This window comes from Ipomoea nil, unplaced genomic scaffold (genome assembly GCF_001879475.1).
Source record: "Ipomoea nil cultivar Tokyo-kokei standard unplaced genomic scaffold, Asagao_1.1 scaffold2144, whole genome shotgun sequence".
NCBI classification, from domain to species: domain Eukaryota; kingdom Viridiplantae; phylum Streptophyta; class Magnoliopsida; order Solanales; family Convolvulaceae; genus Ipomoea; species Ipomoea nil.
In genome coordinates, this window is record NW_017618572.1 from 3,879,547 (window position 1) to 3,904,246 (window position 24,700).

Genomic DNA, 24,700 nt, shown 5'->3' on the forward strand with positions numbered 1-24,700 from the left:
ACGAATAAAATTAAAGCAAAAAAGAGATCAAATCAGATACAAATACCAAATAAATAGTACAGTTAGATAGATAAACTAACCTTGAATCCTTTCCAAAGTTGTATGACACGGCTATATTGCATTTTAAGAGAAACAAGTTTTTGTCCCTGGAAAGTAGCAGGAAAACTTTTTGAAGGATATCCGTGCCAATCTAGCCACCTTAACTCGGCAGGGAGAAAATTAGGGGCATGAGAAGCATTTGCATTGTGAAATTTGAGAAGTTTTAGCTTGGTCATGTGTGTGAAGGCCTCACTACTAACTTTCACATCTGTTGCATCCTGCAAGTTGAATGCTATACCTTGGATGTTTTCTGTACCATGACAATATAATATTTCACAAGAAAACAATTAAAATAAGGGATTCGATCGATGCATGGCAACATAATCTATCTATGTGATCTGTTGTTTACGTACCTCACTTCCTGCAAGTAGTCGAGAAATATCCTGAGGTAGCCACAACCTGCTATATCTTTTTGGATCATCTGAAGCTTCTTGGCGAACAATAGAACACCCCATTTCTTGTATTAATTGATGCATCAAAACACGACCTTCTGAAATAGTTATTAGAGATTTCTCTCTAAGAACCTTTATGCCAATGTAAGAGTGGAAGTCAAAACTATTAAGTATTCTTGTTATGGATGTTTTCTTCTTCCCATTAAAGAAGAATGCAATGTCTAAGAAAACCCTTTGTGTATTTTTGTTGAGACTAATGAAACTCAATTTAAGTTTCTCTAAAATCTCATCTTCTGGGATTTCCTTAAGTCGGGCAACTTCACTTCTCCATTCATCAATATCTCTGCCATATAGGAGGGAGCCAAAAAGTTTAAGAGCCAATGGAAGGCCTGCAGCAGAGTGTACCACTTGAGCTTCGAGCTCCTCAAATTCCTTGGAAGGAGGCAGCAACAACTGTTTATTAAATGCATGCTGCCTAAAGAGTTGAAAGCTTTCAGCTTCCTCTAGCACACTCATTTTAAAGTATTTCATAATCTTCACTTTATGGCTAATGAGCAAGTGTTTATCCTTAGTTGTTATGATGATTCTACTTCCAGCACCGAACCAATCGTTGTTTCCAGCCAATGATTCCAATTGATCCCTGTGATCAACATCATCAAGAAGAACAAGCACTCTTTTGCAATGCAGCCTTTGTCGTATCGTCATTTTTCCTTCAAACACATTGTCTATTTTCATATCTTTTACTGAAAGAATATTAGATAGAAGTTTCTGTTGCAAGTGCACCACACCATGCTTTCCCGACTCGCTTCTAACTTCATGAATAAAAATACAACCTTCGAATTCTTTTGAGATGTTGTCATACACAGCTCTTGCAATAGTTGTCTTTCCAATCCCGCTCATCCCAAGTATTCCAACAAAACGAACTTCATTAGACCCCAAGCCTATCAATCGATACAGTTTCTGCATACGAGGCTCCATCCCAACCAGTTTTGGATTATCAATTGACCTCGTTGAACCCAATTTAGTAACGATATCTTCAACAATTTTCTGGATGAACTTTGCTTCATGCCTATATACATCACAATAAAACACAGCAAGTACAAGTCATAAATTAATTAAAAACACAAATTAATGCACGTTTTTCAGTTGGATGACTTTATAATAAGACCCAACCATGGTTGAAAACATGACTGATAAGACCCAAGTCACCCAACTCAAATTGATTTTTGATTTAGGCTCTTTGAAAACCTTGAAAATATTTTGCGGAAAATGATTTTCAGAAAACGACTCAGTTTTCATAAAATATTTTAATTTTTTAGTGTTTGGCTGAAGGTTAGAAAATTATCTTTTTTTTTTTTTTGCTAAAGTGTCATCCCGCACCCTGAACTATAATGGATTCTTCATGCCGCACCATGAACTTTCATAAGTGATATTTAGATCTACATACCACTAAATTTTTTCCGTCTAGCAATTTTTGTAGGTTTTCCAGTTATAAAGATGAGGTGGCACTGGTAATATACTTACGTGGACTTTCTTTTTAAGTCAATCCTCCCAAATGATAAATATAATAATTAAGTACGAGCTAAAACACTCATCGTTTGAATTTGGCTCTCTCCCTCTTCTCTTCAGTAGAAAACCTCTTGAAAAAACCTCTATGGTGAGAGGAAAGTTCAAGGGGGCCGCCAGTTCTCCACTCCTGAGGTGATGAAGGCTGGTACCTCAGGGGCTGGTCGTCGCACATTGAGAAAGGAAGAAGCCGAAGTTGAGGAAGAGAGATATCTGAGAATGAGTTGGAGAGGAATCTAAAGGGTATGATAAAGAACAGAGGCAAATGGGTTTACAGGGCATCATCAAGATTGAGAATCCTTACTTAGTCCAAGGGGGACAGCCCTGCAGCGCCGGAGCCAGAACTTCTCGCTGCTCACTTTGCGTATGCCAGGTTTCTTCCACCGACCGCCACCACGCCCAACAGCCCCAGCCGACATCCTCTCTCTTTCTCGGTCTCATTCCACCGATGGTCACAGCCGCCACTAGCGGCCGTAGCAGACACCGACGAGGTAGTGACTGGATCTTCCGGCGTGAGCTTTGGCGGTGGCGGTGGATGCCATTGTTGTTGCAAACACTAATCCTAAACCTGGGAGGTGTCATAAAAAAAAATGGTGGTGCTCGAGAGCACATCAACAAAGGTCGCCATTGTTCAAGAAAGCATGTGGAAGGCCAGTCTGGCTATGTTGTTTCTGGTCTACCACTTCAAAGAAAAATCGGACTTCAATTCGTCAAGTAAAACCAGAGACAGAGAGTTGAATATCGATCCCCGGTGGCCGTGGTACTTGCTGATACGAACCCGTATCAAGCCGGCACTGCTTTGAGTGGATGCAGACTCCAAAGATGGAATTAGGGGAGGGGAAAATCAGAGAGAGAGAGAGGGAGAGAGAGAGAGAGAGAGAGAGAGAGAGATATTTCAGAGAAGGAAGATGATAGCAGAGAAGAAAAAGATAATAATAATTCGCATGTCTTTCCCCCTAGCATGCAGGGTGATTATATACTAAGTTACTCCTATTATGCTTAGGACTATGATTCGTAATTAATATGATATAATAACGTATTAGGACTAAACTAATGTACCCTATTACGAATAAACTTAATCTAACAAATGTAATCAGCCATCAATGTCGGTTTCCTTCGTTCTCTCATTGGCCTAGTAGCATTTTCACCTTCTTCCATTGTGGATATACTCGTATCACTCCCCTTCCCTTCGACAACCACCTTGTCCTCAAGGTGGAGATTCGGGTACCATCGTTCCATTTCATCGGCAACTTCCCAAGTGGCGTTTTCTAGACTACTATCTGATCATTGCACCAAGACTTGGCGTTGTATTTTTTCCATTTTTTAGAACATTTCGTTCCCCACAGAGTGCTAGTGGAGTTGAAATTGGTGATTGGCCCACAATTTCATCCGGTAATTGGACCTCTATATTTTCTTCAGTTTCTATGTGTTTCTTGAGTTGTGAGACATGGAATACTGAATGAATTCTTGCTTGTGGTGGTAGCTCGAGGCAGTATGCATCTTCCCCTATTTTTTCCAAGATATTGAATGGACCATAATAACGTCGTGCTAGTTTGTTAGAGCTTCTACGTGCTACTGATATATGTCTATATGGTTGTAGACGAAGCCAGACCTTATCTCCTACTGAAAATTTCACTTCGCTTCTTTTGGCATTGGCTTTTTGGGCCATGCGATGCTGAGCTTCCCGAAGATTGTGTTTCAGTTGCCTTATCAATCTGTCACGATCCAACAATAATTCATCTAGTGCTTGTACTGTTGTTGTGTCTTTTGTATACGGTGCTAAGGTGGGTGGTGGTCTTCCATATAGTGCTTGAAATGAAATCATTTTAATGCTGCTGTGGTAGCTTGTATTGGCGCAAAATTCTGTCCATCCCAAGTACGACGTCTAATTGGTTGGTTTGACGTGAGTAAAAGCCCTTAAGTATTGCTCTAAGCCTCGATTCATTGCTTCTGTCTGACCGTCGGTCTGTGGATGGTATGATGTGCTTCTCTTCAGTGTTGTGCCACTTAGTGTGAATAATTCATCCCAAAATTTGCATAGGAAAATTGGGTCTCGATCTGAGACGATTGTTGCAGGGAAACCGTGATGTTTTGCCACTATTTCTATAAATACATTAGCTGCTTTCTGTGCACTGAATTGGTGTTGTAATGTTCCAAAGTGTGCATATTTAGTAAGCCTATCCACAACTACAATGATAGTTCCTTGTCCTTGTGATGTCGGTAATCCTGTTATGAAGTCCATGGTTACATCTTCCCAAACTCTCGAAGGAACTGGGAGTGGTTGGAGTAGTCCTGCAGGGGGTTGTGTTGAATATTTGGTTTGTTGGCATACTTGGCAGGCTGCAATGAACTTTTTCACATATTCCCTCATGTTTGTCTAATGAAAATTAGCTGCAAGCCATACCAGTGTGCGGGTTACCCTTGTGGGACCTGCCATTGGGGTTGAATGGAACTCTTGTAGTATGTGAGATTTCATCTTAGAGTTTGCTCCGATGCAGTATCGACCTTTATAGAAAGCTAAGCCCTCTTTGATTTTATAATTATTAGGTAGTCTCCATTTTGTATTTTTTTGGTGAAGTTGTAGTATGTCAGGTTCTGAATTATTTTCCCTTCGTATGGTCTCTAGAAGTTCTGGGATTGGTTTACTTACTGTGAGGAATACTTCCCCATACGATGTATTCGGAGTTGCCTCTTCTTCTCTCCTTGAAAGAGCATCTGCTACTTTATTACTACTGTCAGGTTTGTACTCTATTTTGAAATTATACCCCATTAATTTTCTAACATAGTGCTGGAGAGTTGGGGTTTGTACTACTTGTTGTAACAACTCCTTTAAACTCTTATGGTCTGTGCGGATGGTGAAAATCTCCCAAGTAGGTACTGTCTCCATTTTTGTACCGCTTCTACAATGGCAAAAAGCTCATTGTTATATGTTGATGAGTTTCTTAAGCGCGATCCCAACTTTTTGCTAAAAAAAGCAATTGGTCTGTCGTCCTGCACAAGAATTGCTCCAATGCCTTCATTAGATGCATCTGTTTCTACAATGAAAGGCTTGCTAAAGTTAGGGGGTCTTAAAACCAGAGTCTTTGTCATTATAGTTTTAAGGGCTGTAAATGCTTCCTCTGCCTTCTGTTCCCATTGGAATGCATCCTTTTTTAAGTAAGTCAGTTAGCGGGACTGTGATGTTTGCATAACCTTTTATGAAACGGCGGTAATATCCTGTTAGTCCCAGGAATTCCCTTAATTGTCGGATGGTTTTTGGTGTTGGCCAATTTATCATTATGTCAATTTTGTTAGGGTCTGCATGCACACTTTCATGATCTATTATGTGACCAAGATATTCGATAGAAGTTTGACAAAATTTGCACTTGCTCAACTTTAAGTAGAATGCATATTGTTTTAGTGTGCCAAGCACAACTTGTAGGTGGTAAATATGATCCTCCAGTGTTTGGCTATAAACCAAGATGTCATCAAAGAATACGATTACAAATTTTCTCAGTAATTGGTGGAACATGTGGTTCATAGTTGCTTGGAAGGTAGACAGGGCATTCATTAACCCGAAAGGCATGACAAGAAACTCATAATGTCCTTCGTGAGTTCGAAAGGCGGTTTTATATATGTCACGGTCATGCATCCTTATTTGATGATAGCCTGCTCTAAGATCTAATTTTGTAAACACCATTGCTTGACCTAATTCATCAAAGAGCTCATCTCCAGTAGGAATAGGAAATTGGTCACGTATTGTTGCAGTGTTCAAGGCTCTATAATCTACACAGAACCTGTAGGTCCCATCTTTCTTTTTTACGAGTAGGACTGGAGATGAGAAAGGACTTTGACTAGGTCGGATAACTCCTTGATCTAGCATTTCTGTAACAAGCTTCTCAATTTCTTCTTTTTGGAAGTGTGGGTAGCGATATGGGCGAACATTGATTGGCTTGGTTCCCGGATTTAAATGAATCCTGTGATTGAAAAATTTATGTGGGGGTAGCGTAGCAGGTGCTTGGAATAGTTTCTCATGCTGCTGAAGTACTGTTATAATTTCTAGTGGTATATATGTAGGGAATTGTACCACTTCTATAGATTTTTCAGTATTATTTTCTTCTGGCGGGGATTCAGAACCACGTATTAAGAGTAACTCATAGAGTTCCACTATTTCCCTTGTTACTACTGTTGCTTCTAATTGATTCAGAGTTATTTATTGTGGTGCCAATGAATGATTTCCTTGCAATTTAATCTGGTGGCCTTTCCATTCAAACTCCATGGACACATTAGCATAGTCATGCTCAACTTTTCCAAGTCCCCGTAACCATTGAATTCCCAATACCATGTCTGGGCCTTAAATTGGAAGTACAAAGAAGTCTACCAAGAATTCAGTGCCTTGTAGTGTCAATGATACTTGTTTACAGCTGTGGGTACAAGCTAGAGAATCTCCGTTACCAACATATACCCGAAATGGTGTGACCTTCCAAGTATGTAACTGTAATTGCTAAGCAATTTTGGGTTGCACAAAGTTATGGGTGCTGGCACTATCGATTAAAATCTGTAACCTTCGGTCATTAACTTCTCCCAAAATTTTAAGCGATCTGGGATTACCCGGGCCTGCAAAATGAGTTTAGACTGGAAATATCTCCTGTGATTATGTCATCTTGTCCATGCACTATGGTTTCTTCTTCTAAGATTGGATCTTATATATCATCCTCTTCAGTCCCCATTAACATTAGGAATTTGGTTCGATACCTATGATTGGTTGACCAACGTTGGTCACAGTTGTAGCAGATACCTTTTTCTCGTTTTTCCCGCATTTCTACAGGTGTTAATTGTTTAATGGGGAGATTTTGTGTTGATTTAGTTGAGGGTGGTAAAGCTAAGGTTGTTGTCTCCCTTTTGTCTTGGTTTGATGTTTGTGTTATAATCGGGGCTGACCGTGTAGTGTTTGCAGATGGTATTTGGCGTTGTTGCCACCTTAAGGGTGCTCGTGCATGTTGGAGCTCAGCCTGAATTTCTTCCAATTTTGCTTCATATTCTCGAGCAAGATCAAAAGCTTCCATCAATGTTGTTGGTCGTGCCATCTGCACTCCTCGTCGAATAAGTGGTTTAAGCCCTGCGATGAACATGGAAATAAGGATATGTTCTGCAATCCCTGTAACTTTATTCATTAATTGTTCAAATTCTGCTTGATAGGCAGTGACTGTGGTTTGCTGTGTCAATTTTGACAATTTTTCTTGGGAATCCTCAAAATGAGACTTCGCCGAACCGCTTTGTGACATTCGGTAAAAGTTCCTTCCATGTAGTTAACATTACATTCCTTTTCATCCATTGATACCACCCAGAAGCATTCCCTTCTATTGTGAATCCTGCTATTCGCAATCGCTGTGTGTCGGGTGTATCATAAAAATCAAAATATTCTGGAATTCTAAATATCCAACCATGAGGATCTGAGCCATCAAAGCGAGGTAACTCCAGTTTCATATGAAATCGTTGAGTCCCTTGGCCACTCTCCGGTCGCAAAGATGGTTGTAGATGATTATCAGGTGGAGGTCCTAAAGTTCCATGTGTTTGAGGTTGCATTGCTACATTTTTATTTGTTGTTACCATCGTTTCCAACCGTGACACAGAGGTAATGAGTTGTTGAATGAGTTAGTGATTTGTAATAGGTTGTCTATCAAAATTTTCTTGCAATTCGGCAATTGCCTGCTCCCAAGGACGAGTTGTTGATGTAGATTGCTTGTCTGACATAATGAAGTAGGATTATAGTTTTGAGTGTGTTAAAGAACAAGAAAGATGAGTTCGATGCAATGAGAGCACCAATTTATACGAACCCGTATCAAGTCGGCACCGCTTTGAGTGGATGCAGACTCCAAAGATGGAATTAGGGGAGGGGAAAATCGGAGATAGAGAGAGGGAGAGAGAGAGAGATTTCAGAGAAGGAAGATGATAGCAGAGAAGAAAAAGATAATAATAATTCGCATGTCTTTCCCCCTAGCATGCATGGTGATTATATACTAAGTTACTCCTATTATGCTTAGGACTATGATTCGTAATTAATATGATATAATAACGTATTAGGACTAAATTAATGTATCATATTACGAATAAACTTAGTCTAACAAATGTAATCAGCCATCCATGTGGGTTTCCTTCGTTCTCTTCTTGCTTGAGTTGTTTCTTTTCTTTCTCCCAATTCTTGATTTTCACCTTCTTCCACTGTGGATATACTCGTATCACTTGCCCAGCGGTTGGCGTGAATCTCTGCGACGATGGCGGGCAAGGAGTTGGATTGACGTGAATGGAGGTGTTGACTTCGGTCTTCGCAAAAGTGGGTGGTTCCTCTGACATGGTTTGTCAATCAAATGCTCAACTCAAAATTCAATTGGATTGCATGCAATACAAAAATAAAAGCTGGAGTGAAGAAAAGTTAAGCTCTTTTGCTATTGGTTGGCTTGGGCGGTGGAGTCTGCTTAACATATAGACCCAATAAGAACAATGAGACTGAAACCATGCAAAAACTGCTACGTGAAGACGACCTGGTGGTGTGCTCGGAGATCACTGAGCTGGCCGCCGAGATTTAACTCCCTGTTCGCCGAGCTGGTCGACGAGATCGTGCCGGTGGCGATGGACTGTTGGGTTGGGCTTCCCTCCTATGTGGAAAATAGCCCATGTTTGGATCAAGCCTTTTTTGTATCCACTTTATTTTTTGTTGAGCCCTAATTATTATTATATTATATATAATAATAATATTTTAGGGAATATAAGAAGTTGGAGTGATGGAAGAGTTATTTTGCTCTTTAAAGCATGCATGTGAAAGGTTAAAAGAATTTTTTTTCTTTATCCCTTCACATTCCCATTTTGGTACTATAAAAGAAGCAAAGCATTCTTCTCCAACATTACTACACACACATGATATTGATTTGGCAGTAGTGCAAGACAGTAGAGAGCAATGAAACAAATTAAAGCCAAGTTTTTTTGCTTCTTTTTGCCTCCTTGGCCGGTCTTGTGAGGACATTCTCCACTACATTTAGCGGCACGAGGGCAACGTGTTCGGCGGGTTTTGTCACACGTTTAATGGATTTGTCGTGAGGTTTGCTGAAGCTCTTAGGTGTTTTCTTCATCAAATATTTGAAGAGGTCAGCTTGTTTGTTCCAGGCATCGTTTTGGGTAATCTCGTAATATTTGTATTATTCTTTTCACCTTGCTCGTGGTGGTTGAATATTTTGAGTACGAGATATTATTCATGTTTAGCTTGTGAAACATTATAGAAGTCTCTGGCCTAGAATTGTTGTATTTGATGATTTTTGGATGTTTGGCTCGGGTGGTAGCCAGAAACTTTATACCCAAGATTTGTGATAGTGAAATTGTCGTTGGTGGTGGTCCGTGGTTTTTCCCCGTGGTTTTGGGGTTTCCACGTAAATCTTGTGTCCATTGCGTTGTCATTATCTTTGGGATATTGTGTTATCTCGTATTTGTGGACCGTGTCGGGGTCTGTGATTTTCATTGTCACAGGAAGTGAAATTTTTTTCAACATGGACACACCGCCACCACCATGTTCTACGGTATTACCGGTAATAATATGCATTGGGTTTGGCTAAGCATATATAATTAAAGAATTAATGAAGCTGACATATCAAATGGAAGGCGAAAAAAGAAAAAGAAAATTTCATGTCAGTGTATTAATACCGGCAACCTGTAAGAAACTTGTAAAAATTACTAGACCAAAAAACTTTAGTGGTTTGTGGATCTAAATATTAATTATGAAAATTCAGGGTGCGACATGAAAAATCCATTATAGTTCATGGTGCAGGATGACACTTTAGCATTATTTTTTTATTTGACTAAAAGTTAAGAAATTGTATTTTTCCGTTTGATTCACTTCTCAAAAAATAAACATATTGTTTGTTATAAATTTATAATAATAATAATAATAATAATAATAATAAGTAGAAGAAGAAGTTGAGGAGGTAGTGTTGGTGTTGGTGATGGTATGGTGTTATTAGTTGTGGGTGCTGGTGGTGTGGTAGTGGGGGTTTGGATGCAACCTTTAATTTGCCTATATAATTTAATCCTTTCCTTAATTACAGCAAAAACTTTAAAGATCAATGATTTTGATTCATTTTAATACTACTATGGGTGCAAACTTTGCCAATCTATATAATTGCGGATCCAAAGGATTAGACTTAGATTAAAGCTAAGGAAAACACCAGTGATCTGATCTGAGTATGAACACATAGAGTTTATGTTATTTACCAATTTTCAGTGTTGTCCAGATCCGATCCTAACATAACAAATTGGATACATTCTCCAATTTTGAGTGTTACTTTAAAATTGATAATTTACTACTAAAATGTAAAATATTACTGGAAATCCCAACAGAAATTAAAAATCGATCAAACTGTAATAAATTGGCTTATACGGAGCATAAATAATCATTTGATCGAAAAGAAAACAACTGATTTTCTTTTTATGAAATAATATTTAATAAAAAAAAAAAGAAATTGAATTTTAAAAATAAATTTCATTTGGGGGGGAGGGGGGTAGAGTTGAAGATTATTTACCCATTTTCAGTGTTGTCCAGATCCCAACCTGACAAATTGGATATATTCTCTAGCACTTTTCTCCATTTCTTCACCTTTTCTCCTTCTTTCTCAAACCTCTTCTCGTGTCCTTCAAAGGCTTCTCCATACTTTCCCTTCTGTTTCCTCACCATCGATGGATCCACGCCATAGAAAATGGGAACAACCATCTGACCTTTCACCTCCATACACTCCATGATTTTCACCAGTTCCTCCAAACACCATGTGGAATCAGCATAGTGCTCGGAGAAGACGACCACCGCCATGGACGATTCTTCGATTGCCTTCTCAAGTGCGGGCGAGATGGACTTTCCCCTTTCCAGCTTCTCGTCGTCTTTGAAAGTGTAAATCCCTCTTTGCTACATCGCAGCGTAGAGATGGTCAACGAAGTTCTTGCGGACGTCTTCTCCTCTGAAACTCAAGAAAACATCATAGGAGGAACCACATGAAGACACAAAAGAAGGCTGTTCCATTGCAATTGTGAAGAAAGCTATGGCCGCAAAACTGGATCTGCAGTACGAAACTTAATCCACTATGCGCAATAACTAATGTGATGATGATTTCTTAATAGATAAAAGTAAACACCGGCCTGAATTTTATAGGGCATGATTAGAGTAGTTAAGAAACAAAGAATCCATCAAACTTACTGTATAAAAAGCTGCGCTCGCTACATTTTCTAAAGGGGTAGGTTTTGTTTCACTCAATTATTTCAAAGATGACAATGAGTTTATGACTATTATATTTTGATCGATCTAGTCCCACCAATAAAGTCTTCCCACCAGCCAGACAAGTCAGCCCTGTAGTGTGAAAAATCCTCTAACACAGTCCCAAGCTAAGGGGCTTTACCAGATGCCAGGTTGATGCATGCAACCATCTTCAAAGATACACAAAGGGCGTCCTTTTGGCGCTGTCTTATTTGGCGTACGACTCAGGAAGATTCATAGCAGCTACCAGTGGACCGTTACCGTATGTTGATGATCCCTACCAAATGGAAGCTATGGCGTGTCGCAAGGCACTGTCCTAGTTAAAATCTCGCAAGGAGTCCAGGCAAGAAGATGGGGAGGTTACGAAAAGTTGTAACTGCACAGAAATGATATTGGCTGTGTTTGGTAAAAAATTAGCTTATAGGTCAATTTTGACTTATTTAACCACTATTAAATGTTTGATTTAATTAAAATATCAATACAAGTATTTGGTTAATTAGCTTTTTGTAACTCCAAAATGCTAAAATTCAAAAAGCTACTCCAAGCAACTTTTTCAAAAAAGAAATTATACCAAACAGCTATCCGCTAACGGCTAATTTACCAAACACTTTTCTACAATCAGCTAATGTTATCAACTAGTTATACCTTCTAATTAACACAATCACTAACAACCATTTACCAAACAAGGTCATTATATAAGGTCTCTCGGATCAGACAAACAGCCTCATTCAGTCCTAATAAGCTGTCATCTACTTTAATGTTTCTTCCAGCTACTCCACAGCCATGGCTGCCTTTGTACATATGCCTACGAGATATACATAGTGGATTTCGACTTGACTTAGTCTAAAGAGGCCTGTGGTTTTCACCATTTCGATTTCCACATTAAATATTTTTGTGTAGAGAAAATTACACTTTTGGTCCTGTGACTATTGTGGTCTTGTTAAGAGAAAATTTCAAGTTTAGTCATATGACTATAGGAGCTTTGTTAATGTCAGCACCTGACTTTCAAAAGTGTCAATTTAGTACCTTGACTATGTAATTTTTATCAATTTTGGTCACTCCGGTCAAATTGCCGGCCAAATTTCGCCGGAAAATTGAACAGTTAAAATAATGAGGGTATATTAGTCATTTCACATCTCTTCCTTCTTCTCCAGCAAATTCATTTTTTTCGGCCAATCCGTCGCAATAGCACACCTTCCAAAGCATACTTAAACTCATCCGTCCAAGCCGTCGCCGACGATTTATTAGGGTTCAGATGGCCAAAATTCCAGATGAAAACATCTGACCATTTGTGTAAGGGGAGCTTGAGATATCGGCGGACCTAGAAATATCCGAAATGCACTTCTCTTAGTGCTTGCCCAGTGCACCTCCTGCCAAAATTCCGGTTGAAAGCTTTTCCGGCCAAAAAAATGCTTGCTCGAAGAAGATAGCGTAATGCTAAAACTGATGTGGGTGCCTATTTATTCTAAAACTTCTCTATATCAACATTATGCTAAAATTGATATTGAATAAATACTTCTCTTTTTGGATAATGTTGAATAAATACTTCTATTTTTGGATAATGTTGAAAGCATCGCAGCGCACCTCATCCTCGGATTCACCGGAAAAGATGAATTCGCCGGAGAAGAAGGAAAGAAATGTGAAATGACTAAAATACCTTCATTATTTTAACTGTTAAAATTTTCCGGTGAAATTTGGCCGGAAATTTGACCGGAGTGACCAAAATTGATAAAAACTGCATAGTCAAGGTACTAAATTGACACATTTAAAATTCATATGCTAAAATTAACAAAGCCTCTATAGTCATATGACCAAAATTGCAATTTTCTCATCTTGTTAATTTGAATATTTGACTTTAAAAACTATCAATTTAGTCCTGTAACTATGCAATTTTTAACACATTTGGTTCTCCTGGCCAAATGTCGTCGAAAAGTGTATTTTCTTTAAAATTGTTTATTTATAGGAGCAAAATGGTCATTTTAAGCTAAATGTTCTTCTTCTTCCTTGATGCGCCTGCTGAAAAGCAAAATACATTGTTCAAAATACGCAGGTGGGTGATGCGCCTGCGGAAAATGTTGTTTTTCTTCTTCATTACTCGGAGCATTTTTGCCAGTGCACTCAGAGCAGCAGGTGGTGCTAGGCAAAATACACTTGGCCAGAAAGAAGCAAAATATACAAAATGTACCCTCTGAATTCTAACCGAAAACCAGAGGCGGAGACGGCACCGCGGCGGTTCGGCAGAGTTGCTAGCTTGCTGCGGCTTCGAAGTCTGGGCTATGCTTGTCTCCTCCTCGTCTGCTATGCTCACTGGAGAGGGATTACCCTACAACGCCGCCGGCAAAAATGGGCTAGGTGAAGCCCGGATAAAGTCCATCGCCATCTTCAAGTACCGGAAGGGAGATGGAGCGATGGACGGCTCAATTGCCCACTTTGCCTCAGCGAATTTCAGGAAGACGATTGCCTCCGGAAAGCTTGTCGGAGTTGCAGAACCTCAGGTTTCTTTGAATCAGCCGGAACTTTCTCTCCGGCGGGATTCCGTTGGGGCTTGGTAAGCTCCGGAGCCTGCAGGCTCTCGATCTCAGTTACAATCAATTCTCCGAGAGCATTCCTCTGGCCATCGGAGCGTTGCCGGAATTTTCCAACGTTATTCCAGTCACTCGTTGTCCACAAAATTCAATGAAATGCTTGTGGTTTACGCCTAAACCCATCCCCAACACTTCCATGTCGCACTCATGCTTCCTTCTTCGCGTACAAGAGCAGAAAGCGAGAACAAATATCTTTCCCCTTTTTTTTAAAGCTTAAAACGACAATTTTAGCCCCATGATTAAACAATTTTAAAGAAAATACATTTTTCCGGCGACATTGACCGGCGATTTCGTCGGGAGGACCAAATGTGTTAAAAATTGCATAGTTACAGGACTAAATTGATAGTTTTTAAAGTCAAATATTCAAATTAACAAGACCACAATAGTCACAAAACCAAAAATGTAATTTTCTCTTTTTGTGTACTTATTCTTTCTCTTTCTCTAACACATTATTTTATTTTGAGAATTCTATATTCCCCATCAATGGTGCTCTTGTTGAGAGCTCGACATATATGCTCGAGTTTGCTCTCTAATTAACATTTCTATCGAACCCAACACCAGAACAACGGCAAGGTTTCATCCTTGCAACCCCCGGCCACACCAACATCGCCCCAGGTGGCAACAATCCGGTCCGGAGCTCCAATATGGTTCACAAAACAGATTGGGATGTGGTTTCCAGAATTTTGTGGTCTTGTCCATTTTCTTCCTGATCTTTATCAGCCCACTTGCATTTGAGAAGGCGGTTCCGACCAGTCCTGCAGCGAATCTAACAGCAACAAACAGAGTGCCCCTGTACACGAAAGTGCCGGGCTCAAACATGTGACTTGGGGGACAGCTCGCGAAAATGGAAGGTAAACTCTGGCTTACAGAGGAAGCAGTTGGCGCCAAGAGATACATGAGCACGAAGTTCAAAATGGAGCCGACGACCAGAGTCGAGATTATGATTAGAATCTCCAAACTCCCCGTAATTATCGTTGTTGCATCCACCAATTAAGTGGACCATTTTAAGGGGTAGAGCCATGGCCCGATTTTAGGGCGTGTAAGATGGGCAACAGCATAGGATCTCAATTTGTAGAGAGCCCATTATTTATTTTTGACTTAGCTGCTTAAGAAATTTTTTAAAAAAATTATAATTAATTCTAAAAGTCATTAGTTTTATCTCCAATCACTTCTCTTTCCTAATAATTAGGACCTAATTAATTGACCACCAATACCATTCCCCATGGGAGATTAGGCTTATACTTTTAGAAAGACCTCATTTATTTATAAGAACGGGATCGCAAAACTTCAAAAACCGGCCCAGAGTGGAGCCATGTAGCTAACGAATGTTTGTTTGTAAGAGATGGATGGTAAGTGGGAGGAATAAAGATTTCCGAGTGTCGTTTTCACCGGATGGCAACTTAGAAAGGTTCAAGTGTTTATACATGTAATGTATTGGCAAGTATTGTTAGGTGCAAAGGTATTATTGTAAGTGTACAAAGCATGAAAGTACAACAAAGCTAAGAAGCAAGGAACAATTAAATGGAAACGGAATTGGACAATAACTTCCCATGCAAATGCATTTTTTTCTAAGGTAGAATTGATAAGGTGCATGATAGTTCCTAAGGGAGAATTGGCACAATCCCTAAGCATTACAAGACTTAGACTCTTAGGCATCACAAGGTGACTAAGGCATTTTATTGAACATGTGGTTTACATCTCCTTCCGGACCTAACCCTCTCGGATCGTAGGGTGAGAATTGCAAACAAGCAAGACTTTTATGAGATGGGATCCCAATCTCTTGCAGTCTTGCAAACCTCTTATTCTCACAATCCTAACCTATTGTGGCCATCAATCAAACTTGGCTATCGTATGTTAACTATTTTGCATGAGCAGTAATCTCCTAGTGATGTGGTGTGGCATAATCTGTGGCATTTGAAGATTCCCCCAAACATCCAGAACTTCTTATGGCGGTGCATTAACTGTGTTGTCCCAACTATGGTTGCATTGGAGTCACGGAGATTAGATGTGGATGTACTGTGTCCCCTTTGTCAACAACATCCAAAAACATTTTGTGTGAGTGCATTCGTGTGGTTCCTCTTTGGGTAATCTATCTATCATGCATCTTTAAAAACGTTATGTAAGAATCAGGTAAATCATATTACAAAAATGATATAATTTTTTATATATATGTTTTTACTTGATCGTTAAACTTTTCTGTCCTGAAACTTTGAAAAAATATATATTGTAAATCCAAGATTTTGGAATCCTTAAACTCAATGCATTGTTTTCATAATCTGAGATAGAAAAATGATTGATATGAACTTTATTCAATTTAGCAAGGTCATTTTTAAAGCTTTAGTGTTCTTTGTCAACCAACACTGCAGGTCAAACAAGAAGTCAACACAAGAAGAGTTAGTTGAAGATTAGTTTTGTTAGTTAAAGTTAGTTAACACTGTTTAGCTTTCCTTTTTCTATGTTTCACTTAGTTGGTTGGCTTGTATATAGAGCAGGTTGCTCCCCTTTGTAATTCACTTTTTGATTCATCAACCAACAGCCTTTCGTTTCCTTTCCTCCTTCCCTAATTCTTTCTCCATGAGAACTCCAACATGGTATCAGAGCTCTTAAGCTCATGGCTTGGCAAACACCTCTGAATCGTCCTCAAATGGCAGCAAGCAATCCAGGAGTAAGCAATCCAATCATGCAGGCAGGGAATACACCAACACCAGCTCCGATCTTCGCAGCATACGATCCCAAAGATCGGACCGATCCCCTTTACCTTCACCCCAATGAGAGCCCTTCGTTACAGCTTGTGACTGTCCAGTTGGAAGGGAGATCGAATTACCATCCATGGGCAAGAGCCATGGAAATGGCATTGAGGTCGAAAAACAATGGTTGTAGCTGATGGAACCCTAGCCATCCCCAATAAATCTGATCCCAAGTACTTTTACTGGGATCAATGCAATACAATGATCCTATCATGGATCTTTAGAGTGGTGTCTCCCACCATTGGACGAAGCATACTCTGGATTGACACTGCTGAGGGAGTATGGAAGGATCTAAAGTAGCGATTCAGCCAGCAAGATTTCTTCCGCATTGCAGAAATCCAATCCGAGATTTACAGAACAAGACAAGGTACATCTCCTGTGAATGACTATTTCACTCAATTGAAACTGTTGTGGGATGAATTATTGGTATTAAGACATGTTCTTTCATGTGAATGCACACCAATCAGCTGTGAATGTGTTTGCAAGATGTCTAGAAAATTAGGGCACAATTAGATAATGATATGTTATCATCTTTTCTTATTGGCCTAAATGATGATCTCAATAATACCAAGAGACAGATTATGTTGATGAAACCATTACATGATGTTGGAGAGGCCTTTGCTATGGTCTCACAACAAGAAAGACAAATTCATGAAGGCTCCAGTTCTATGAATGAAAGCTTGGCAGGGGCAGGAGTCTTCTTCACAAAGTATGAGAATAGACAGAAACAAAAGCCAGTGTGTAGTTTCTGTGGATATACTGGGCATACAATTGAGAAATGTTACAAAAAACGTGGGTATCCCCCATGGTGGAAGCCAAGAAATAAAGGGGTGGGGACTGTTAATCAAGTGCATTCCACCTCACAAGAACACAACAATGCAGGAGCTGATTCTCCCTCCTTTAATCAAGAAGATTATAGGAGGTTCTTGGAGTTCATGCAGCAGACTAAGGCCAGTAGCTCTCCGCTCCAAATGGCTCCCCAAGCAAATGCCATAGCTGCAAATTTCATTCCAGGTGCTAAACTGGAAGGTAAGGCATTAATTCTTGCTGCCATAGCAGTGTTTTAACAGACTCAGAATCCTTATGGATCATGGACAGTGGTGCCACACACCATATTGTGTGCAAGTTATGTCTATTGCAAAACCCCAAGAAGGTCCAAGGAATATCTGTTGATTTACCTAATGGACATCAAGCCCAGGTCTCACATATTGGGACAGTTCAGTTCTCAGAAGATCTAGTCCTATTCAATGTTCTCTGTGTGCCTATCCTTCAGTACAATTTAATTTCCTTGGGTGAACTTACAAGGAGATCCAAGTGTAGCATCTTGTTTCACTCTAACAAGTGTATTATACAGGATCAACTCCATGGGAGGATGATTGGTGTGGCTGAATTGAAGAAATGACTTTACCAACTTGATCTCACTGCCTTCATTCTTTGTAAACCTACTGTAAATAGCTGTAGTTTTTGGCATGCTAGATTGGGACATGCCTCAGAAGGCAAGATTAGATTTCTACATTCCATTGATAATACAATATGTAATGACAAACCAATTGTATGTGATTGATGTCATTTCTCCAAGCAAAGAAGATTGCCTTTTAAACCTAGCTCTAATATCTCAGTTAATTGCTTTGATCTTATACATGCTGATATTTGGAGACCCTATCAAACTCCCACTGTTTATGGCCACAAGTATTTCCTTACCTTAGTGGATGATCACAGTAGGGCCACTTGGGTGTATCTGATGAGGTGCAAAAGTGAAGTTAAGCAGTTGTTACAGGACTTCTGTGAACTAATCAACACACAATTTTGCAAAGTTATCAAATGTGTGAGGTCTGACAATGGGAAGGAATTCTTCTTGAAAGAATTCTATCAAACCAAGGGCATCATTCATCAAACATCATGTATATACACTCCCCAACAGAACAGCATTGTTGAAAGAAAACATGGCCACATCTTGGCAGTGGCTAGAGCTCTCAGAATTCAAGCTCAACTGCCTGAGCATTTTTGGGGTGACTGTATCCTTCATGCAGTATAAATTATCAATAGACTCCCATCAGCTGTTCTAGACAACAAGATACCTTATCAAGTCCTTTTTGGCAAGATGCCACAGTATCAACATCTAAGAGTGTTTGGATGTCTAGCTTTTGCAATTATTCCTAGCTGTCAAAGGAACAAATTCTCTCTAAGAGCCAGAAAGTGCATTTTCTTGGGCTTTGCTAATGGAGTAAAGGGGTACAAGTTTTATGATCTACACACAATAGAGGTGTTCTTATCTAGGGATGTTTGCTTCTATGAAAACACTTTTCCCTATCAAAGCAAACGAAGCACACAGGATACTGAAAACAGTTTGGAAACTGACCTTATTTTACCCTCTGAAGGGGTAACTTACTCAGACATTGATGAAAAGGTGCATGAAGAAATCATTAGTCCAGAAGATCAGCATTAAGGCCAAGAGGACACCAATGTCCAGACTCAGTCTGACACTTCAATTTAAGAGAGGGTGCTCAGTACAGAACCAATCTCTGCACCTCCAGTCCAAGTAAGGGAACCAAAAAGATCTACCAGAACCAGGGTCATCCCCACTTATCTAGCTGACTACACCTGTCATAGTGCCTCTGCAAAAAGGACATCCCCACATGCCATCTCTAATGGTTTATCTTATGACAGATTATCTCAAAATTTCAAGGCCTTTGCAGTACATGCCCTGGCCACCAAAGAACCCAAGACATACAATGAAGCCATCCATAAAGGAAGGATGTTGGAGAAAGGCTATGGAGGATGAAATCAATGCTCTACAAGCCAATAATACATGGAGACTGACAGAACTCCCTCCCAACAAAGAGCCAATAGGCTGCAAATGGGTGTACAAAACCAAGCTTAAAGCTGATGGCACAATAGAGAGACACAAGGCTAGACTGGTTGCAAAGGGGTACACACAAACTCATGGCCTGGATTATTTGGACACCTTCAGCCCAGTTGCAAAAATAACCACCATAAAAATGCTACTGGCAGTAGTTGCCATCAAAGGATGGGCTCTACATCAACTAGATGTCAACAATGCCTTTCTTCATGGTGATCTAGTTGAAAAAGTCTACATGAAACTCCCTCCTGGTTTCACTCCTCAAAAACCTGGTCAGGTGTGCAGATTGATAAAAAACCTCTATGGTTTGAAACAAGCAAGTAGGCAGTGGAATATGAAACTAACTCAAGAATTGCTACATATGGGTTTCAGGCAAGCTCTATCTGACTCTTCTCTATTTCTCAAAGGTGAAGGAGATAATTTTGTGGCCCTACTTGTCTATGTTGATGATGTTGTACTAGCAAGTCCATATTCAAAACAAGTTCAGCAGATCAAAAGGCATTTAGACAATGTCTTTCACATTAAAGATTTAGACCCTTTGAGGTTCTTCCTTGGATTAGAGATTGCAAGGAACAGCTCTGGAATTTCCATGACACAAAGAAAGTATGCACTAGAACTCTTGGAGGAAACAGTCTTTACAGATTGCAAACCAGCAAAAACACCTATGGCTACCTCAACAAGATTCAGCAAAGACATTGGGGAAAAACTTGAAGATGTCACTCAATATAGAAGACTTGTGGGAAAGCTATTGTACCTAACCATCACAAGGCCTGATATTAGCTATGCCACATACCAACATACATATGCAAGCAGCTCACAGAATCCTAAGATACATTAAGGCAGCTCCAGGTCAGGGTCTCTTCTTCTCAGCTAAGTCTCCCCTACAGTTGAAGGGGTTCACTAATTCAGACTGGGCTGCTTGTCCAGACACCAGGAGATCAGTCACTGGATTTTGCATATTTCTTGGCACCTCACTGGTATCTTGGAAATCCAAAAAGCAGGTCACTATCTCAAGGAGCTCTTCTGAAGCTGAATATAGAGCTCTAGCCTCCACAGGATGTGAGATTCAATGGCTTCTATACCTTCTGCAAGACTTGGGAGTGACTGAAAATCCTGCAGCTTCATTGTATTGTGACAACAAATCTGCAATTGCCATAGCTGAGAACCCTGTGTTCTATGAAAGAACAAAACATATTGAGTTAGACTGCCATTTAGTAAGGGAAAAGCTGCAAAAAGGGGTCCTAAAACTGCTACATGTCTCTACCTCAAATCAACTTGCAGATGTCTTTACAAAACCTCTTGCACAAAATAGCTCCCATGATCTCATTTCCAAGCTTGAGCTACATGATATGTACCTTCCAGTTTGCGGGGGGGGGGGGGGGGGTGTCAACCAACACTGCAGGTCAAACAAGAAGTCAACACAAGAAGAGTTAGTTGAAGATTAGTTTTGTTAGTTAAAGTTAGTTAACGTACACTGTTTAGCTTTCCTTTTTCTGCATTTCACTTAGTTGGTTGGCTTGTATATAGAGCAGATTGCTCCCCTCTGTAATTCACTTTTTGCAACCAACAACCTTCGTTTCCTTTCCTCCTTCCCTAATTCTTTCTCCATGAGAACTCCAACATGAAAAGAAAAATGTAAAATTCATGGGAGGTCTCGATATTTTTTACATACAACATCCATTATCTTCATTATTGTGAGATTAATATGCATTCAGCCCGAGTCATGTTCATAAAATTTGACTCATATTCAAAAAAAGATTTAGCCCAAAACCTTTTAAGATAAACATATATACAGATTTGATCATTCGATGTTGAAATTGTATTAACTAGTAGCTTGCTTACCAATTAAAATAACTGTTTTAAGTTGCGGGATTGAGGTTTCAACTTTATTTATTTATTTATTTATTTATTGTTATTATTATTTTTAAGTGAGGATGTGTGTGTGTAAAACCATTTATAAAGTAGATGGAAGAGTTCAACATTTAGGATTAGAATTATTAGTACACTAAAGACTCAATTAAGTATGTTGGATTATATTAATTGTGTTGTATTAGAATTACATTATATATCTATTATGATAGATTAGTGTACTATTATTATATTGTGTTAGAATACTAAGTATGTTGGATTATATTTATTGTGTTGTATTAGTACTCGTTTAAAATTTTATTATATTTTGTTTAAATGGTTTGAACTATATAAATGTTGTTTGGCAATTGAATTTCCTGTTGAGCATGGTAATTTAATTATTGTACATGTATAAATAAATTATTTTTTAAAAATATGAATATAGGAGTCCATAAAGGTAAAGACTCCTATAGTGTTAATTAATTTTTATTTTAAAAAATAGACTAGGGTTCAGTACCTTGAATGAAATGACGCAAATAGTGTTTATTTAAAAATTGACTTAGGTGTCTTTATTTTTAGTTTAGACTAGGGTTCAATACTTTGGCTGCATTTTGGAAAACTTGGTGTATTTAGTTTATTTTCTGGAAAAATAAGTAGAATTGTATATTTAAACATTTTGACGGAAAATGACTTCCCTCAAATTTTGGCAGAAGTCATTTTCCGCCAAAATGGCTTCATTTTCCCCAGTCAACGGAAAATATTTTCAGTTGACTGAATTTTCCTGTTGCATCCAAACACTGAAAACTCTGAAAACATTTGTCAGAAGTCATTTTTCGGGTTTCTAAACGAACCCTTAATGGTGCCCATTGTTTGAGTATTTCAAATAAAGACGCATAAAGTTTACATTTTTTTTTTTGCATAGTTTATGCGGCTTGAGCAGTAAGGATGTGTATTATCATTTAATAAAGAAGAAAATGACGCATTTTGTACTTAGTGTATACTCGTACAATAGAGCAACCAGATTGTCGCATGAGCTGATAACACAATACTTTATGCACAGCTCCTCTGGGCCAAGAGGGTTGTCGAGATCCACCTCGACATCAGAGTCATCGGCAAGATCAAGAGAGAACAACGACTCATTATTCAATGACTTATAGAACCAATAAGTTCATAGCTTATTCATAGGCTTAATTATACTTTAGTTTATAATTAGAGGATCTATTTGACCCTTATCCCAAAAATATTTTTTTAAGAAAAATATTACAATGAATATAGAGGAGAGGGAATACCCAAAAATTCCACTGAATACTGCGGTAAAATAAAAGCGGTAGTGCAATGCATATAACAAAAAAAACTTCCAAAGAAATTAAACATGTTTCTTTGTTGGTGGAAGTGGAAATAAGTGAAAATCATTATGCATGTGTCATTTCTGGAAAATTATGTCGTGGAACCGTGAGGTGGACACGGTTCCAAAACTGTTCATAATTATCAATATATAGTTTAAAACATATAGTTTTATAATTATGAATATAGAGTCGTGAACATATACAATTATGAACATATATTTCTGTGATTATGAATATAGAGATTTAATAATTGTGAATATGAAGTTCAAAAATTACGAATATATAGCTTTATAATTATGAATATATAGTTCAGTAATTATGAATATAGAGTTCTATAATTGTGAATATAACGTTCAATAATTATGAATATAAAGTTAAAAAATTATGAATATATAGCTTTATAATTATGAACATATAGTTTAGTAATTGTGAACATAGAACTGCAAGATGGACACAGTTTCACAGCATAACGATTGGTCATTTCTTCTTATTGATACCATACAGTGAAACTCGTGATGATTGTAAGAAATTAAACAAGGAAAATTATATTTTCCCTACTAATTTTTCGTTCCGGATGTGATTTATATTTGTCTCCATAAATTAGTTGCCAATGTAACACTCATTTGTAATTAAATATTAAAGAATTTTCTTAAATATAGTGTTACATGAGGAGGGAATTGAACATTTGAAAGAAAGTTTTTTAAAAAATGTGCAGCATCACTCGTTATTACATCATCTTACTTGGTGGAGTCAATGTACTGTTTTGTATCATCAGTGGTTCACCACTGGTTTTAACATCATCCTCGTACACAATGCGCATTCCAATACCAGTGTATACCGAACTGAAAGTACCAGAAACTTCAATTTGACACCATTCTTTAAGATTATGATGCATAATACGAAATGGCATATAGGACAGGCAAGTGAGTTCAGATTTCATATTGTGTTTAACCCCGTTATAGCCCATAGTTGTTGTAATAATTGACGAACCACGACCATCACGAGTTGTGGGAATGATTCGGAGATCAAGACCATAGATTTCAGTTATACTGCTAACTTTCAATGAATTTAATGTAGTAGTTATCAAGTTAGAAACCACACAGAATGCAAATCCCATGAATTTGTTATTGTACCAATTTTGATGCAGCCTAACTGATAGTGAATTTCCCCAATTCTTATACGTAAACCATTCAGGTAACACCATGCCTGGAAAGTGGACACTAATCCAGCGATCTGAGTCAACTGATAGTCCCTGTGCCACCCACAATACGTGTTGTTAATAATTTAATTTGTATGCAAGCATGCAGATACAACTAATTAATAAGCTAGCAGCTTTAATTTATTCGGGCGTGCATGATAAGGATGCATGCAATGCATTGTAATGAATTATGTACCTTGAGCAGGTGTTGCCATATTTGCATCAACTATGCAACTGTAACGTGGATTCTCAAGTAGTTGAGCACATTTAGTGAATGAAACTTTACTCAACTTTGGGTATTTAGTCAATGACTCTATGTTGCAGCCTTCTAAGCTGGGGCATTCATCTGCATAAACCTTTATTATACTAGATGGAAGCTCTGGCAAACTTTGAAGCCTCCCACATCCCACTAGATAAAGTTCCTTAAGTTGAGTGAGGCCGACAATGAATTCAGCTGGGATACAACCAAACTTGTTGCTAAGATTCAATATTTTCAAACAGTGCAGCTCTCCCAGATCACCAAGAATAATGCCTCCATCTAGCATACTACAATCACTAAGATCCAGCTCTTTTAGTGAAGATAAACCAGATAGAGAAGGAAACGGTGAAGCCTTGATATCTTAAAAAGCTCCTGCTGGCAGCAGCTTAGAGAGGAATGAACAGCTCTTTTGTAATGGAGAAGCCAGAGGTTTGCATCCACGAAATGATAAAATCTCGAGTTTCTTGAGAAGTGAAATGGAGGATGGTAGCTCTTGGATCATTGTCTTGTCACAATACAACTCTTCTAAGCA

At 38.7% G+C, this 24,700-nt stretch overlaps 1 protein-coding gene across 1 annotated transcript; it reads right to left on the reverse strand.

Annotated features, from left to right (window-relative positions):
• Positions 1-428: 428 nt before the first annotated feature.
• On the reverse strand, positions 429-11,329 carry LOC109148654 (TMV resistance protein N-like). Its single transcript, XM_019296390.1, has 2 exons — positions 10,604-11,329; positions 429-1,560 (listed from the first exon to the last, which is right to left on the reverse strand). Exons 1-2 carry the CDS (start codon positions 10,885-10,887, stop codon positions 429-431), a joined length of 1,416 nt encoding a protein of 471 aa, XP_019151935.1. The 5' UTR covers positions 10,888-11,329.
• Between the last annotated feature and the right edge of the window lie 13,371 nt (positions 11,330-24,700).